This window comes from Plecotus auritus (genome assembly GCF_963455305.1).
Source record: "Plecotus auritus genome assembly, chromosome: 2".
NCBI lineage: Eukaryota > Metazoa > Chordata > Mammalia > Chiroptera > Vespertilionidae > Plecotus > Plecotus auritus.
Genome location: NC_137771.1, coordinates 185202325 through 185219712, shown reverse-complemented (window position 1 = coordinate 185219712; position 17388 = coordinate 185202325). Strand labels below are relative to the sequence as shown.

At 55.1% G+C, this 17388-nt stretch overlaps 1 protein-coding gene across 6 annotated transcripts; it reads left to right on the top strand.

Annotated features, from left to right (window-relative positions):
• Nucleotides 1-4159: 4159 nt before the first annotated feature.
• VWA5B2 (von Willebrand factor A domain containing 5B2) lies at nt 4160-17358 on the top strand. Of its 6 annotated transcripts, XM_080654608.1 has the most exons (22): nt 4161-4492; nt 4703-5102; nt 5292-5435; nt 5512-5682; nt 7683-7914; nt 8084-8241; nt 8738-8869; nt 9324-9448; nt 9847-10002; nt 10376-10486; nt 10556-10764; nt 10848-10959; nt 11434-11619; nt 11717-11767; nt 12456-12627; nt 12716-13029; nt 13505-13694; nt 13794-14147; nt 15628-15765; nt 15862-15942; nt 16021-16265; nt 16352-17358. In XM_080654608.1, the coding sequence occupies exons 3-22, from the start codon at nt 5297-5299 to the stop codon at nt 16898-16900; spliced, it is 3825 nt and encodes a 1274-aa protein (XP_080510734.1). In that variant the 5' UTR covers nt 4161-4492; nt 4703-5102; nt 5292-5296; the 3' UTR covers nt 16901-17358. The 6 variants fall into 6 exon arrangements, with proteins under 6 accessions (XP_080510737.1, XP_080510734.1, XP_080510733.1 ...); XM_080654611.1 differs by lacking the exon at nt 8738-8869 and having other exon boundaries at nt 4160-4492; XM_080654610.1 differs by lacking the exon at nt 11717-11767 and having other exon boundaries at nt 4162-4492; nt 7683-7902.
• The last annotated feature ends 30 nt before the right edge of the window (nt 17359-17388 follow it).

Below are 17388 nucleotides of genomic sequence, written 5' to 3'. Positions count from 1 at the left end.
GATGATGCTCAACCAAACTGAGCCACACCTGCCAGGGCTCAACTGATTTTTAAAAAATATATTGATTTCAGAGAGGAAGGGAGAGGGAGAGACAGATAGAAACATCAATGATGAGAGAATCATTGATTGGCTGCCTCCTGCATGCCCCCTCCTGGGGATCGAGCCTACAACCCAGGCATGTACCCTTGACCAAAATGGAACCTGGGACCCTTCAGTCTGCAGGCTGACACTCTATCCACTGAGCCAAACTGGCTAGGGCCCAACTGATTTTTGACAAAGGTACAAAAGCAATTCAGTGGAGGATAGATAGTCTTTTCAACAAATGGTGCTGGAGCAATTGGCTATCCATAGAGGAAAATTTTAAAAACCTTGACCCAAACCTCACACCTTATTTAAATTTTTTCAAATGAATCAAAGATTTAAATGTAAAACTTTTAGAGGCTAACATAAGAGAAAATCTTTGGGATCTAGGGCTTAGTGAAGAGTTCTTAAAATGATACCAAAAGCATGACCCATAAAAGGAAAACACAATAAACTGAGGTTTTGATGTGTTGGCAAAATATGAAAAAGGAAGGAACACTTGTATATTGCTGACAGAAGTTTAAAAATTTTCAGCTGGTATGGAAAACCTCACTAAGTTAGTATAGAATTACCATATCACCTAGCAAATCCACTCCTGGGTATGTACCCAAAAGAACTGAAAATAGATATTCAAGCAAAAACTTTTATACAAAGGTTCATCACAGTACTGTTCACAATAGCCAAAAGGTGGAAAAAAAACCAATTTTTATAAGCTGATGAATGAGTAAACAAAAATGATATAGCTATACAATGATATATTATTCAACCAAAACAGATAAGTACTGATACATGCTACAACATAGATGAACCTTGAAAACATTAAGTGAAAGAAGCCAGACACAAAAGTCCACATATTGTATGATTCCATTTATATGAAATATGCAAAAATATGGAAGTCTATAGAAACAGAAAGCATGGTTTCCAGGGATTGAGAGGAGGAGGGAATGGAAAGTGACTTGTTAATGGATATGGGGTTTCCTTTTGGAGTGATCAAAATGTTCTAGAACTAGATAGTAGTAATGGTTGCTACTCTCATTTTGAATGTACTAATATCACTAATGGTAAGATTTACTTATCTGTATTTTACCACAATAAAAATGGTGAATTCTATTATATATAAATTATACCTCAATAAAACTGATATATTAATTGTGACATTAATGGATGCTAAAACTTGTAGGTAAGATTTTTATGAAGATTGGGATATTTACATAGACTCAAACTATCTCCCCCAAAATGTACTTATTTATTTACAAAAAGAAAAAAAAATACACTGGGGGGGCGGTGGGATGAGGGCATGCGACAGGGGGTGGGGGAGGCTGGGGGAAGATCAATGGGGGAAAAAAGGAGATATATGTACTACTATATGTAATACTTTAAACAATAAAAAAAGAAAAGGAAAAGAAAAAAAATAGCATTACAGTGGAAAAACCTAGAAACCTTACCTTTGATAGTTTATTTCATGTATCAACTTGAAGTATGCTTTGGGATGAGATTAACATTTAAATTGGTGAACTGTGTTTAAGCATACTGCTCTTCATAATGTGGGTGGGCCTCATCCAATCAGTTGAAGGCCTGAGTAGAATAAAAAGACCAGCCTCTCCAGCAAGAGGGGATTCTCTAGCAGACTTCCTTCAGATTTTACCTGCACCATTGGCTCTCCTGGGTCTCCAACCTGCTAGCCCACACTGCAAACTTGAACTTGCCAGACTCCATAATTGGATGAGCCAATTCCTTATAATAAATAAGTAAATGAAAACATAAGTAAGAACATAAACACACACATAACTAAAGATACATCTCCTATTGGTTTTGCTTCCAATTGGAGAACCCTAATATACCACTTTAATCCAATGATCAAAGTTAACATCACCAGTAATAGTAACTGACAAGCACATCCTAATGTAATATAGTGAGAAGGCTATATTACTTATGTGGTAAACCTGCCAAAAATTAATATCCTGAATCTAATCAACAGCAAACAACAGATAAACCCAAACAGAGGGACATTCTACAAAATAACTGGCCAGAACTCTTCAAAAATGCCAGTATTGTGAAAGACAAAAAGGAATGAGAATTGACTTCTGATAAAGTGAGAGCCATTTTCTCACCAAAGTATAAGCCTTTCAAGACAGAGACTATGTCTTTTCAGCTCTGTACTGCCCACCCCCTTCCTTATGCCTGGCACATAGCAGACCACCCAAGCTCCATGCCATTCCTTAGCCCTTTCTAGGATCCCATCCCCCTTCTGGAACCTGATTCTGGGCCCTCTGGGGCTGCGCTGTCCCTTCCTGTCCTCAGTGGCCTGCCATGCTACAGCCCTACCACCAGAGTGCTCCCAGCTGGGCCTCAGAGACCCATTTGCTGTCCCCACAAAGCCCCTCTTCTCCCTGGTGTCACAGCCTGCACTGCCCTGCCCCATCCTGCAGGATGCTTTATGCCTCTTGCGGAGCTGGAGCTGCTGACCTGTCTCTTCTGCCGTTTGCCTAGGCTAAGACAGCCTTCCCAGTAGGATCTCAGGGCCAGTCCAGCTTCCCAGCAAAGCTTGGCTACTACAAGTGTGTTATCTAGTCTCTGACAGGAACGCCATCTTCCTGGGACACTGCCCTACATCCAAACTCTTCTCAGGACCAAAGAGGACCTCTTTGGCCATTTCTGTGTGTTTGAGGCCCCCTAATGACTGGTCCCTGCAGCTTCAGCTTTGGCCCGAGGGCCACATATAACTTTTGGTTCATTTGCAGAAGGGGCAAAGCACAAAACACCCTTGGACTCCTGGAGGACTTCCCTGGACTGGTGCTGCCTGGAGACCTGGAGCACCTGGATGGCCCAACTGCCCACTCACCAACTACTGTTTCTCCCTAAACCTGTAAGAGGGAAGCTCACTCAGCATGAGGCTGAAAGCAGGTTCGGCAAAGAAGGGAGGACAGGTGTCAATGGAACCATGGCTCAGATGGTGTGGAAAGAACACGGGCAGAATGCAGCTGGAGCTCGCTGTGGGCTGGGTCATTGTGATGGTGGCTATGTTTTCCATGTCATTCTTGTGCATTTCCACCCATGGAGTTCCCTGGGGAGAGGCCAAGCGAAGGCCACCATGCTAAGTGGTTTGAGCAAGGGAAAGGGTGTGGTTAAGGGCTCAGGTGCTCAAGAAGACAGGGGATCCCCCTGGGACAGAATGGTGGGGATGGTGACTGGATGAACTGGGGAGGGGTGAAACCTGCCTTGCTTGAAAGCCCACTCCCCACCTGCTGCCCCCTACTCAGCTCTCCTCAAGGTCTCTTTGCAGAATCTGAGTGTGGCCTCTGCAAGAAAGCTTGCAAGTGTGACTAACACAGTCACTTCCCCAGGACGCCCAGACTCTCTGTCAGGGACTGGGGAGAGCTTCTGCAGCTAACACTTTCAAGTCGCAGGACAATTCTGCCAATGTCAAGGAACCTGTTTACAAACAGAGATGATTTCGCCTGTTGCAGTAATGGGGTGGGGGGTCACTGCTAGAAGGGGGGGGAGGGGTGGTGGTCTGCCATCACTAGAAGGTTCAGCAGGCTGGAAGGCCTCACTTCCAAGGTGGTGGGCAACTGAAGCACAGGGAGTTAAATCCTGTGGGGGTGATCCTGCCCACTCTCCCCACCCCCCGAAAAAGCGGGGAGATGGCTCTGCAGTGGTGGGGAGGCTGTCTGCTTCCTGGTGGGGGAAGTCGCTGCAGTGATGAGGACCCCTGTTTGGAGTGAGTGGTCACTGAAGTGATCAGACAAGCTGAAGATACCTGCAGGGCAGGGGGGAGGTTTCCGCAGTGAGGGAGGAGCACTTTGAAAAGGAATGGGGATGGCTTGTTGGGGCTTGGGGTCCAAGGATAACAGGGAGCTGGGGTTCGCTGCAGTGATGAGGGAGGGTTATTGCAGAGATGGAAAGCCTCGCTAGGGCTGGCTCGGGGCGGGAGCTGATACTGGGATGGCTGTGGTCGCTGCAGTGTTGGGGGGCGGCTCTGGGGCATCTACAGGACGCCTCACTTCCTGAAGGACAGAAAGGGTGGGGCCTCGGAGGCCTGTATCGCATTGATGGGGGGCTGTGCGGCGGCGGGGACGCGGTCCCTGCAGTGCGGTACTGGTCTGGCTGGAACGGCCAAGGCTGGCGCGGAGGCGGTACGGCACACAAAGAGGGAGGGGGTTGGAAGACCGGGAACATCAGCCCCGCCGCAGCGGCAGGCGGGGCCGAGGCGGGCCAGGGGCCGGCCTTTCCAACGGGGGCGGGACCAGCATCCTCGGGGCCGACGCCCCTGAGCGGACTGAGAGCGGCCGCTGCGGGAGTCCGGAGCGGGCGCCCCGCAGGTGCCCAGACTGAGTGCCCGCCAGGCGCAGAGGCGGCACCTGACACCTGGTCCCCTGGCGGCGCCCAGAACTCTGCAGAGGACGCGACGGTGAGGCTGGGGCTGCCTGCGGGACGGGGACGATCCCTAGCGCCAGCCCACAGCATCCCCTGACAGCTCGGCTCCGGGTGGGGAGAGGTGCCCCGGACGGACTCCCCCCGTCCCTACACTTCTCCCGGCCTTGCCTCCGAAAGACCCCCTCCTTTCGCTTCCCGACCTCGTTCTTCCCAACCCAACCCCCTACCCCACTCCGGCCTGCAGTCTCTCTCCGCATCCAGGTCAGTTGAGGCGCCGAGAGAGAGAAGGACTGCAGCCCTTAGGCTCCCCATCCCGCCTCGCCCCTGCCCTGCTGTCCCTTGCTGGGCTGGGGGCACCCAGGAGGATACTGGCCCTTTAAACCCTTGCTCCGCACCCAGAGCATCTTCCATCTCCCCACCCGCGCTACTTCCGACAGCTGGCAGCCGCTGGGAGCCCTGGGGGGCCGGCAGGTACGGGGCGGCGGTGAGGCTGGGAGCGGGTGATGGAACAGCTGTGACACCCCCCTCCGCCCCTAGAGGAGCCGCCGGCGGGACTGCTTGGCGCCCTGAGCGCCAGTTAATCATTAACCCTCCGCGCCCCGGTTCGGAGCTGCCCGGAGCTGCGCTCCGCCCCGGCTTCCCAGGTAACGGGCGAGGGTGCGGGTCTTGCCCGCTGCCTCCTTCCGCCCTCCCCTCTCTAGCCCTCGGCCGCCCGAGCCCCCAGCAGTCTTAGATCCCCTGCAGGTCCCGCCCTCCCGCCTGAGTTAGGAAGCAGCGGGCTTTCCCCAGCGCGGGTGGGTGCCTGCGCACCCCTCACCCGGCGCCCTCCCCAGGCACCATGCCCGGCCTGTACTGCCCCTCCAACTGGACGCCGCTGCCCCTCACCGACTCCTGGGTCCGGGCCTGCGCCAACGGCCCCTGCCTGAGCCTGCGGGCCCGGCTCACCTACCGCAACCCGCAGCCGCAACCAGTGGACGGTGAGGCCGGGAGGGGCGCGGGATGGTGGGGAGGGGGTGCCGGGCGAGATCCGACGCCGCCGGTGCCCCCACCCAGGCGTGTTCGTGTACCCGCTGGCTGAGGCCGAGGTGGTGTCGAGCTTTGAAGCGGAGGCGGCCGGACAGCGCGTCTCCTTCCAGCTGCAGAGCCGGCATCGCTCGCAGGCGGCTTGCTGCCGCGCGCTGGGGCCGGCGCTGGGGGCCTCGACGCCCCGCCGCTGCGCGCAGGGTGAGTCCCGGAAACCCCGGCCCCGCCCCCAAAGCCAGCCGAACTGCCGGGCTCTGCGAATGCCCCTCCTCCTGCCCCCTTCCAGCCACTGATTTTTTTTTTAAATTCATGGATTCATCCCGTTATTCAACAGCTGTGGATTGGGCACCTGACATGCGCCAGGTGCTGGGGGACTGTGACCCAGGCCTGACCCACGGGTTTCAGCCAGGGAGACAGACACAGCAGGCATCACACACCTGTTTCCCCCTCTGGAGCAAGAGCTCCTGAGCCTGGGACAGGGTTGTGGGCATTTCCACGTCCCAGCATCTTGTACCACAAAGGGGTTCAGTGAGTGCTGGGTGGGATGGAAGTCCACCCCTGTGTCAGGTTCCATGGCTCGCACCCCATTCTTTTCTTTACTTTGTGTACATTCATTTGATTTCTGCACATGGAATTTACCGTCGGAGTGAAAAGAGGGGCAGAATCCAGTGGTGCTGAGAGTTGGCATAAGCCCAGCAGGTAGTTAGAAGCCAGAGTGAGGAATGTTCCAGAAGGAAGTGGAGCCATCATTTTTGACTGGAAGGAAAGAGGAGGCTGTGGAGCAGAGGAGAGGGGGAAGGCACCCCAGGCAAAGGCAATGGTGTGAGCGAAGGTTTGGAACTAAGTTGTCCTGGGTGGTGGTGATAAAACTCCTGGTGTTTATGGAGATTTACACTGGACAAAGCCCAGTCGCTGTATCGCTTTGTTTGCGTCCTGAGAGGTACGAATGCAGTTGTTGTTCTCCGTCTCCCTTTTATAGGTCATGAAAGAGAACAGCAATGGTCTCTTACATGTTCGATGCTTTGCACATAGTATTTCATTTATTCCTCACAACGACCTTTGAGATATAGTTACTGTGGCCCCCACATGGCGGAAACCGAGGCTCCTCAAAACAAGAGAGTTACCAAAGGACAGAGTTAGGAGCCACAGAGCCGAGACTCACACTGTGCTCTCCATACCATGTGGCAGCAGGCTTTCTTCCTTCTTTACCTCCCAGGTCCCCTCTTCTTTTATTCAGCAAGTATTTCTCCAGAGAATGGATAAGTGATGATGGGGACAGTGAGGTGAAGTAGGGCTGTAACGTAGTCTGGGGCCGGACCATGGAAGGCCTTGACTATCACTGTACACACCTGGCCGTTTTCCCTTTCGCAACCGTGGTGACTCCACCACCCGCCCCCACCCCCTCAGTTTGTCAAATAAAACTATGAGCTAAGTAAAATGGTGTGCTTGGTATGCAGATACAACCTTATGTCCTCTAGCCAGCTTCCAAGCCGATTACTGCTCCTAAACTCCTCTTGGGTAGAAAATTCTAGAGCCACTCCTAGTGGGCAGTGGGGAACTCCTTAGTATTCATGAGCAAGGGATTTGTGGGTCCCAGGCTACAGGAAATGTCAGTCCACAAAGATGATCCTTTAGGAAGATGATGTCCAAGGGTTGAATAGATAGGGGTAGAGGTCTAGAGGGTAGGGGTCCCCCAGAATCTTGGCATGGTGTGAATATGCCCTGTCCCCTCAGCCTCCATTAGCAGTGTTGTCACTGCTCCCTTTCCCGATGACAGCCAGATCCTTTTACCATCCATCTACCTCTCTTCCTACTGTCATTCATCCCATGCCTCCATCCTGTATCACCCATGCAGTAGCCCAGTGGTCGGCAAACTGCGGCTCGCGAGCCACATGCGGCTCTTTGGCCCCTTGAGTGTGGCTCTTCCACAAAATACCACGGCCTGGGCGAGTCTATTTTGAAGAAGTGGCGTTAGAAGAAGTTTAAGTTTAAAAAAATTGGCTCTCAAAAGAAATTTCAGTCGTTGTACTGTTGATATTTGGCTCTGTTGACTAATGAGTTTGCCGACCACTGCACTAGCCCATTGTCTCTCCAGTACCCCTTGCCCCGGCTCCCCTGACTCAGTGCCTGCAGCCACCCCTGTCTTCCCTCATCCTCTTCTGCTTCCAGCCCCCTCTGACCCCTTTTCTCACTCATCATAGGTCATCTTGTCTTGGATCTGGCCCAGGCCCGGTCCACACTGGTGCTGCCCACCGGCCTCATCACCCCGGCCGGCACCATGACAGTGACCCTGTGCAGCAGCCGGGAACTGCCCTCACGGCCTGATGGGGTACTGCATGTGGCTCTGCCCTCTGTGCTCACCCCACTGGCCCCGCCAGGTCCGCCGGGCCCCCCCAGACCTCCGGGGCTCTGTGACGACAGGTTGGGCCTATGGTGATTCTCTTCGTCCCTCCCTCGGCTTCTCTGGGTCTAGTGCGGGTGAGGGGGCTTTGGCAGGGTGCCGCTGGGTAATGGGCAGGGCGGAGACGGGCTGGGGCCAGTCAGCCAGAGGGGCTAGGGGCCTTGGTAGTGGCCAAATGACCCTCCTCGTGCTCCCTTCCAGCCCTACCAGCTGCTTTGGGGTGGGCAGCCCGCAGGAGGAAGGTCTGGCCTGGGAAGAGCCAGCTGCCCCTCCGGACGTGTTCTTAGGCCCTGCCCGCTGCCCTGCCCCATACACCTTCTCCTTCGAGATGCTGGTGACTGGGCCATGCCTGCTGGCAGGTGGGTGCCCCTCTCAGCATAGCTGACTGGGAAATAATTCAAGGCTCAGGGATGGGAGGAACACAGAACAAATAGGAGACAGGGACCTAAGACTTAGGGACCTCCAATCTCACAGTGGGGGCATCCTCTGGACACTACTATACAACACCCCCCTCCTTTTGTCAGTGTCCTTTATTTACATACTACTCCACTCACCCATGGGAAGAGAGGGGCTTATGGGGACCAGTGCAAGAAGTGGGGGAGGGTGCTAAATCAACTATTGGGTTGACCAACCAGGAACAGAGCTGGGACTCTGCCTCCTAAACTATGAAACCATGCAACCCACCTCTTGTCCATTGGAGCCTATGACCAGGTTCTGAGAGCTGAGCTTAATCAGTCGTGATCCTTGACCCTCCCCTCCCCCCAGCCCCCATGGTCTGGGAAGGTGGTGTTTATGCTCTTAGTGCTGACTTAGGGTGGGGCTATCATCACCCCTCCCTGCCTCTATGTCTCTCAGGCCTAGAGAGCCCCTCTCATATTCTACGGGCAGATGCCCCACCTCACGCCAGCTCTGCAGCCACCATCTGTGTCACACTGGCAGAAGGCCACCGCTGTGACAGGGCCTTGGAGATCCTGCTGCACCCCAGTGGTGAGGGAATGGAGCACACAGTGGGCCGGCTCTGACCAACTTCAGGACCACCTCAGTAGCATTTTTCAAGCATAGATTTCTGGTCCCCTAGCCCAGTGGTCGGCAAACCGCGGCTCGCGAGCCACATGCAGCTCTTTGGCACCTTGAGTGTGGCTCTTCCACAAAATACCATGGCCTGCGCGAGTCTATTTTGAAGAAGTGGCGTTAGAAGTTTAAGTTTAAAAAATTTGGCTCTCAAAAGAAATTTCAATCGTTGTACTGTTGATATTTGGCTCTGTTGACTAATGAGTTTGCCGACCACTGCGGCCTAGCCAGTGGACCAAGTCATCTGTAAGGGTGGGCCTGGTGGTGTAGGGAGGCTGGACCTACAAGGTCCTCCCTGGACAGCAGGACTGGGCAGTTAGGGTCCAGAAACAGGGACTTTCCTGACAGAGCTGTGTCCCCTCCACCCCAGAGCCCCATCAGCCGCACCTGATGCTGGAGGCCGGCAGCCTGAGTTCAGCAGAATATGAGGCCCGAGTGAGGGCCCGCCGGGATTTCCAGAGGCTACAGCGAAGACACAGTGATGGGGACCGGCAGGTATAGCTGCCAGGGGGCCTGACTTGGCCCCTGGCCTGGCTGCTAGGTGCATTTGTGCATGAGGATCAGGCGAGCAGACTCATGTTGGGATGAGTAGGGGGCTCTGCTCACAGTAAGAACTCTCAGTACCGCCACCACCATCCCAAAGGGCTGGTTGAGTATTGTCTCCGGAAGGCCCATACAAGCCTCCCTGGGCTGTGTCTCAGAGAATGGGGGCTCGATCTGCTGTAGGCAGAGGACAGCCACCTGCCTCTGCCCTGGCCTTTATTCACATGGCCACAAAGGTGATTCATTGGGTGGATTAGGTAGAAAAAGGCCCCAGGGCTGAGTCCCGCTGCCAGCCCAGGTGGGAGCTGCACTAAGCCTGGCCCAGGGCGACTCTGGGCTCCCATGTTCAGGTGTGGTTCCTGCAGCGACGCTTCCACAAGGATATCCTGCTGAACCCCGTGCTGATGCTGAGCTTCTGCCCAGACCTGAGCTCCAAGCCTGGACACCTGGGCACAGCTACCCGGGAGCTCCTCTTCCTGCTGGATGGCAGCACTGTGGCACACAAGGCCTGTGGGGGCACGGTGGGGCAGGCCCGGGGGGCTGTCGGTCTGAGGTGGGCTGCACACACACATCCTCTTTCTCATACACAGACTCTCTCCCAGATTCCAAGAGCCTATCTCATACATAAAGGTGGATTCTCACCTAATGTCAAAGCCAAGTGTCATATACACCTCCACAGTCACATACACAAATGTCTCCCTAACACTCTCCATTCTCACTCACAGTCTTTCTCACACAGTCTCACACACACAGGGCCTCTCCCAGATCCTCATCCAGGCCCATTTTATACACAACCTGCAGAGGCAGGTCATCTGTGTCCCTTTCCCTCCGCCGGTGCCCAGGGGCCTGCCTCACACTGTCCTCTCTGCCCCTCCCCAGGATGCCCTTGTCTTGGCCGTGAAGTCACTCCCATCCCAGACTCTCATCAACCTGGCCACGTTTGGCACGGCAGTGCAGCCCCTCTTCCCCGAGAGCAGGCTTTGCAGTGATGTAAGTGTGGTCCAGGAATTTGGGGGCCTAGTGGAGATGCTTCATTCAGCCTGTGCCTTCTCTCTGCAGGACACTGTGAAGCTGATCTGTGAGAGTGTTGAGACCCTGCAGGCTGCCGGAGGTCCCCCAGATGTGCTGGCTGCGCTGGACTGGGCCATGAGGCAGCCCCAGCACAGGGCCCACCCTCGGCAGCTGTTCCTGCTCACTGCTGCCTCGCCCGTGGCCGCCACTACACACCAAACCCTGGAGCTCATGAGGTGGCACAGGGGGGCAGCCAGGTATGAGGTGGGCAGAGACAGGTGACTGAGATTAACCCCCTCAGAGGCTCTGAAGGTCACAACTGCCTCCCTTCCTTCATCAGGTGCTTCTCCTTTGGGCTAGGGCCTGCCTGCCACCAGCTGCTCCAGGGTCTGTCTGCCCTCAGCAGGGGCCAGGCCTACTTCCTGAGGCCTGGGGAGAGGCTGCAGCCCATGGTGAGCTTGAGCCTGGACCCTGTTCCCTACTCCTCAAGTCCTTCTCCCAAGTTACACTGAGTCTGAAGCAGAACCCAGTCCCGTTGTGGGGTCTCCTGGCTTCTCCCCCACTCCAATCCCTACTCTCCCTTGAGATGCCAATCAGGGGAGGAGCGACAGGTGTTGCTGTGGGGTGCTTCAGGGGGCTAAAGGTGAGGGGAGCACAGCTTCCGACCACCCCCCAAATATTATTCTCAGTTGTATCCTTATCCTTGATAAGCCTTTTCTCATTTACATGGTAGAGCTCAGGCCAAGAGACAGACCAAGCCCTGAGGCCGGAGCTCTCAGCCCCTTGCTTGTTCCACCCCCATTCCTTCCCCTAACCCCAACCTGACCCGGCTCCCCTCCGCCAGAGACTAGGCAGATGGGAAGGGCAGCCTTTCTGTTCTGTCAGCTGAGTGGCACCTCTCTCTCTCCCACGGCCACTCCTCACAGCTGGTGCAGGCTCTGCGCAAGGCACTGGAGCCTGCTCTGAGCGACATCTCTGTGGACTGGTTTGTGCCAGACTCAGTGGAGGCACTGCTGACCCCCCGGGAGATCCCAGCACTCTACCCTGGGGACCAGCTGCTCGGTTACTGCTCACTCTTCAGGGTGGATGGCTTCCGGCCTCACCCCCCTGGGGTAGGCCTGGGCTGGGGGGTGGGCAGTGGGTCTGGGATGGCTGAAGCCCTTGCATCTCCTCCAAACCCTTCTTCCATTTCCTATGCCTCTCTGCCAGACTCTCCTACCACCTCCAGGCCTCCTCAGAGACCACACTGGGCCCTCCAAGGTGACTGCAACCTGCCTCCTCTTGAGGTCTTTCACTGAGTTGTCCTATAAAGTGTTGCCCTGGCTTTTACCACTAAGCCACACAGACACAGAGAACAGCTCCAGCATTTGCTATGAGATTTTGGTCAAATTTTGCTCACTACTTCCCTCAGTGCCCTACAGAAGGCACCACCCGATTATTTCCTGTAACATTCAGGGACAGGCGCAGCACAGTCTAGATGAAATCTCAGATCCCAACTCTGCCAGGTACTAGCCATTTGATTTTGGGCAAGTCACTTAACCTCTCTGAAGACCATTTCCTCAAATGGATTTTTTTCATAGGGTTGTTGTAATTCGAGGTCATAATATACAAGCTCTTGGTAGAATACACATAGTAGGAGTTAGAGATATGATAGTTATTTTTATTATGAAAAGCTTTCTCTCTTTAGAAGAACTAAGCATGCTTCTCCCTTTTTGATAATGGACTGTTTGCCTTTTTGCCTGGTTGCCAGGAAGCTCAGGGCCAGACCTGAAGCTCAGCCACAGAAGCTCTATTAACCCTATGGTTAGCATGGATGCTTCCTCCTTCCCTAGGACTGGGCTTTCATTTCTGGTTTATTGCCTCTTGCAGTTGCCATCTTAAATCCTGTTTGGAAAGAGGTAGCATAGAACGACAATCTGGTTTTTCCCCAATGACTGTTCCTCTCTAGGGCCAAGAGCCTGGCTGGCAGAGCTTGGGCGGCTCCATGTTCCCGTCCCCAGAGGAGGTGCCTTCTGCTACCAGCGCTGGCACTGAGCCCACTGGCACCTCAGAGCCACTGGGAACAGGCACTGTGCCAGGAGAGCTGTCCAGTCCATGGGCTGCTGGGGACTCAGAGCAGAGTGAGTGCTGGGTGTGTGTGTGTGGCTGTGCTGGAAGAATGGGCAAGGGGAGGGGCCGGGACTGGGTTCATTCTCCTGCCTCCATTAGGTACCGATGCTCTGACAGACCCAGTCACGGACCCTGGACCGAACCCCTCTTCTGACACAGCTATATGGCGTCGCATCTTCCAGTCCTCATACATCCGGGAGCAGTATGTGCTCACCCACTGCTCTGCCAGCCCTGAGCCAGGCCCAGGCTCCGCAGGCAGCAGTGAGTCCCCTGGCTCCCAGGGCCCTGGCTCCCCCGAGGGCAGTGTTCCCCGGGACCCCCCCTCTCAGCAGGGCTGCCGCAGCCTGGCCTGGGGAGAACCTGCAGGTTCCCGCTCCTGCCCCCTGCCTCCACCCCCACTGGCACCAGTCAAGGTGAGATTCAATCCACATCCATTTACCATATGTCCAGCAACACTTCTTGGCCATCTGCTGTATGCCATACATGGGGCAGTGGTTACATTAAGTCTAGCTGAAGAGCTGGGTGGGTAAATCTATAATGATGCCATGCCACATACAGGGATGAGCACAGGGACATGGTGCTATGGGGACTTAAGAGTCCAGGTGACTAACCCTGTCTCAGGGAGTCGGGAAAGCAAGAGCCATATCTGGAAAAATAAGTAGAAGTGAGGCATGCAAAGAGGGACACGGCATGAACAAGAAGACAAGTAACCTCAAGTGAGAAACAGGGTGTAGAGTGACGTGACTGGGAGGGGGCCAGAGGCCAGGGGAGCCTGGCCTTTTTCCTAACCGCCACTCAGGGTTTCAGACAAAGGGAAGTTGTGTGTGTATGTATGATGGCCAGGAGCTCTGCATTCCTTGGCCAATGGACCCCCCTTGTCACATGCAGACTGGGGCCTTGAGTGCTGAGGTGCTGAACCGTCGACGCAGAGCGGCTCTGGCTGGCCGAAGCCTCTCATCACCTCCTGGCCAGGTGAACCCAGTCCCTGGCCGTCCCCGGCACCCCTCTTTGGGTGCAGCACCGGATGGGCCAGGCCCTGAGTCGGGGCAGCAGCTGGGACAAGGTCTGGATGACTCAGGTAAAGGTTGGATGGAGAGTTGAATTCTGACACCAAGGAGGCCTCTGGAAGGTGGAGCCCAGGGCACCACACCGCCTGTCCCTGCCATTGTCTCCTCAGGAAACCTGCTCTCCCCAGCGCCCATGGACTGGGACATGTTGATGGAACCACCCTTCTTGTTCACGGCTGTGCCCCCTGATGGGGAATCTGCACCCCCAACAGTGCCACTGCCTCCGCAGGCTCCACGCTGCCATGTGGTGATCCGGGCCCTGTGTGGGGAGCAGCCTGTGTGCTGGGAGGTGGGTGTTGGGCTAGAGACACTCTGGGGGCCTGGGGATGATGGCTCACTGCCTCCATCACCTCACAAAAGAGAAGGTGCTTGGGACCAAGCACTCCATCGGCTGACAGCAGCTTCTGTGGTCCGGGACAATGAGCAGCTGGCTCTCCGAGGGGCTGAGACCATGGCTGACTGGGGTGAGTTGCTGGTGGGCCCAAGGAGCCTGTATGGGGCAGAATGGCAGAGGTATGGGTCTGTTTGATCACTCTCTCTATACCTCACCTTGCACATAAACAATTTGAGGTGGCTCATCCACATTGACAAGGGGAAAAATTAAGCAGGGCAATGAGGAAAAAAAGGATAACAACGGGAAGGAGAGAATGAGGTTTTATTAAAAACTAGAGGCCCGGTGCACGAAATTGGTGCACTGGGGTGGGGGTGGGTCCCTCAGCTCAGCCTGCACCCTCTTGCAGTCCAAGAGCCCTTGGGGGATGTCCCACTGCCACGGAGGTGGGAGAGGCTCCCGCCACCACCGCTGCGCTGGCCAGCCATGAGCCTAGCTTCTGGCAACTTCTGGCTGAGCGGCGCTCCCCCTGTGGGAGCGCACTGACCACCAGGGGGCAGCTCCTGCATTAAGCATCTGCTCCCTGGTAGTCAGTGCACATGATAGCGACCAGTCAGTAGTCCCACCATTCAGTTGATTTGCATGTTAGCCTTTTATGCCTGTGGGATTGGGCTGAAACTGGCTCTCCAACATCCCCCTAGGAATCCCGGATTGCAAGAGGGCACAGGCCAGGCCAAGGGACCCCACTGGTGCACGATCAGGGCCGGGGAGGGGCACAGGAGGTTGGCCAGCCGGGGAGGGACTGTGGGAGGGCTCCAGGACATGTCTGGCCTGTCTCTCAGTCTCAATCAGCCAGACCCCAGCAGCAAGCTAACTACTGGTCAGTGTCTGCCCCCTGGTGGTCAGTGCACATCATAGCAAACGGTTGAGTGGCCTTAGCACATCATTAGCATATTACGCTTTTATTGGTTGAATGGATGACCAGATGACTGGACACTTAGCATATTAGGCTTTTATTATATAGGATGCACACCATGAGGTTATGTGCCTTTGCAAGTATGTGACCCAAAATTGGCAAGCTTCTTAGCAGCCAATAGAGAGAAATGAGATCTTGTAAGGATTTCTAGTGCCCATAACATAAAAACAAATGTCACTCAGGAAGACTGTTAAAACCAAATAAAGTTAACACTTTTCAGTTCCTCAGTTACACTAGCTATATTTCAAGTGCTTAATAGGTACACATAACTAATGGCTACCATATTGAATCATACAAATATAGGACATTTCCTTCCTCACAGGAAGTTCTATTGGACAGTGCTGAAATGAGCAGATGGAAAAGGCACTGGTCCATGCTTCCTGAGTGGTGTCCAGAATATTGAATTTCTGGGTGGCCAAGAGGCATAGCCCTGCTATGGATTAAGGGTTCAGCTTAACCACTTCTTGCTAAAGTTGGAGAATTAAGCTGGTCCTGATCCTGAGAAACTCTACTCTCTTCAAAAGTGAACAGAGAAGCTATGGGAACACTGAAACGTTTTTCTGTGAAGCCCTAAGTAGAGGGTGGGTGGTGGGAGTGCAACCCCTCCTGGTCAGCAAACTGCTCCTTGGTTTCACAGGACACGCCCGGAGGTCTTGGCTCCGAGCCCTTCAGACAAGCAAGGTCAGCTCTGCCCCCTCCTGTTTCACCTGCCCGGTAGCTGTGGACGCTACCACTAGGGAAGTCCTGCCCTCAGTCCTGCAGGTGCGGAGCTCAGGTAGAGTCCCTCCCAAGTGTCCTCTCAGGTGCTGGCCCTCACCTCACTGGCCACACGCCCAGACAAACCTCAGCTCTGTCTTCTGTGCCCCTGCAGAGCCAGTAGAGCCCCCAGGCACCCCTCCTGCCTCTCAGGGCCATCTAGATGCAGCTCTGCCCACAGTTGTCCATTGTAAAGGTAACACTCAACTCTGGGCAAATGGCAGGGAGCGCTGAGCTTAGGGATCACCACTGGCACTGACTGGCTCCATTGCAGGCCTTCAGGGAGGCTCTCTGGCAAGTGGCTCAGATCCAGACCAAAATGACAACTCCAAGTCTGCTTTGGAGGATTCTGCAGCCCCTACCCGGGGTCCTCATACCATGTCCCCTCGGCCTCCTTTGAAGCTCAGCCTGGGCCATCGGAAGCTCAGAGGCCCAGACAGCCGTAGACTCTGCAGTCCCAACACAGGCCAGGCCTGTGATGGCAACAGTGAAGGCAGCAACCATGACTACTTGCCCTTGGTGAGGACTCGGGAGGTGGAGGGTGGTGTTGCCAGGGCCAGGGCACTGTCTCAGCTCACTTCTCCCCCCACCTCCTCTCTCCTCAGGTGCGACTGCAGGAGGCACCTGGCTCCTTCCGCTTGGATGCGCCCTTCTGCACTGCGGTGCACATCCCACAGGAGCGCCTGTGCCGTGCCTCACCCTTTGCTGTGCACCGTGCCAGCCTTAGCCCCACCTCAGCTTCGTCTCCCTGGGCACTTCTTGGCCCTGGTGTCAGCCAGGGAGACAGTGCCACGGCCTCCTGCAGCCCGTCCCCCAGCTCAGGCTCCGAGGGTCCAGGCCAGGTGGACAGTGGGCAGGGTTCAGACACTGAGGCCTCAGAGGGGGCAGAAGGGCCAAGTGGTGCCGACCTGCGGGGTCGGACCTGGGCCACAGCAGTGGCACTTGCATGGCTGGAGCACCGCTGTGCCGCTGCCTTCGGTGAGTGGGAACTGGCAGCAGCCAAGGCGGACTGTTGGCTGCAGGCACAGCACTTGCCCGATGGCCTTGACTTGGCGGCGCTCAAGGCTGCAGCCCGGGGTCTTTTCCTGCTGCTGCGTCACTGGGACCAGAACCTGCAGCTACACCTGCTGTGTTACAGCCCGGCAAACATGTGAAGGCTGCCCACTGCTGGGGTGGCGTCCCCCAAAAGAGTCAAGTCACTGCCACCCGGGCCGGCTTCTCGGTGCCGGGAAGGGGTAGGTTGGTGACGGCCTGCCCCCCACTGCTTCTCATCCCCTTCCAGAATCCTCTTTCCCCCACAGAAAGTGCCTGCCTGTGCTCTCTCCCGCTCCTTTCACCCCCAGCTCCTTCCCCTCTGAGCTCTGTACAGTTCGGTAAAAGAGGAGAGAGCCACAGCCCCCAAATCCTATGCAATAAAGTGCCTCTTGCCCTGACCGGTTTGGCTCAGTGGATAGAGCGTTGGCCTGCGGACTGAAGGATTCCAGGTTCGATTCTAATCAGGGGCATGTGCCTTGGTTGCGGGCACATCCCCAGTAGAAGGTGTGCAGGAGGCAGCTGATCGATGTTTCTCATCAATGTTTCTAGCTCTCTATCCCTCTCCCTTCCTCTCTGTAAAAAAAAAAAAAAAAAAAGTGCCTCTTAA

What these genes read in the sequence shown, in the direction of transcription:
- VWA5B2 (XM_080654607.1), top strand. Translation starts at nt 5,297, where the DNA reads ATGCCCGGCCTGTACTGCCCCTCCAACTGGACGCCGCTGCCCCTCACC. An exon ending in TGCTGGGGACTCAGAGCAGA is followed by an intron (nt 12,628 to 12,715) that starts GTGAGTGCTGGG and finishes TGCCTCCATTAG; the next exon opens with GTACCGATGCTCTGACAGAC. An exon ending in ACCATGACTACTTGCCCTTG is followed by an intron (nt 16,266 to 16,351) that starts GTGAGGACTCGG and finishes CTCTCTCCTCAG; the next exon opens with GTGCGACTGCAGGAGGCACC.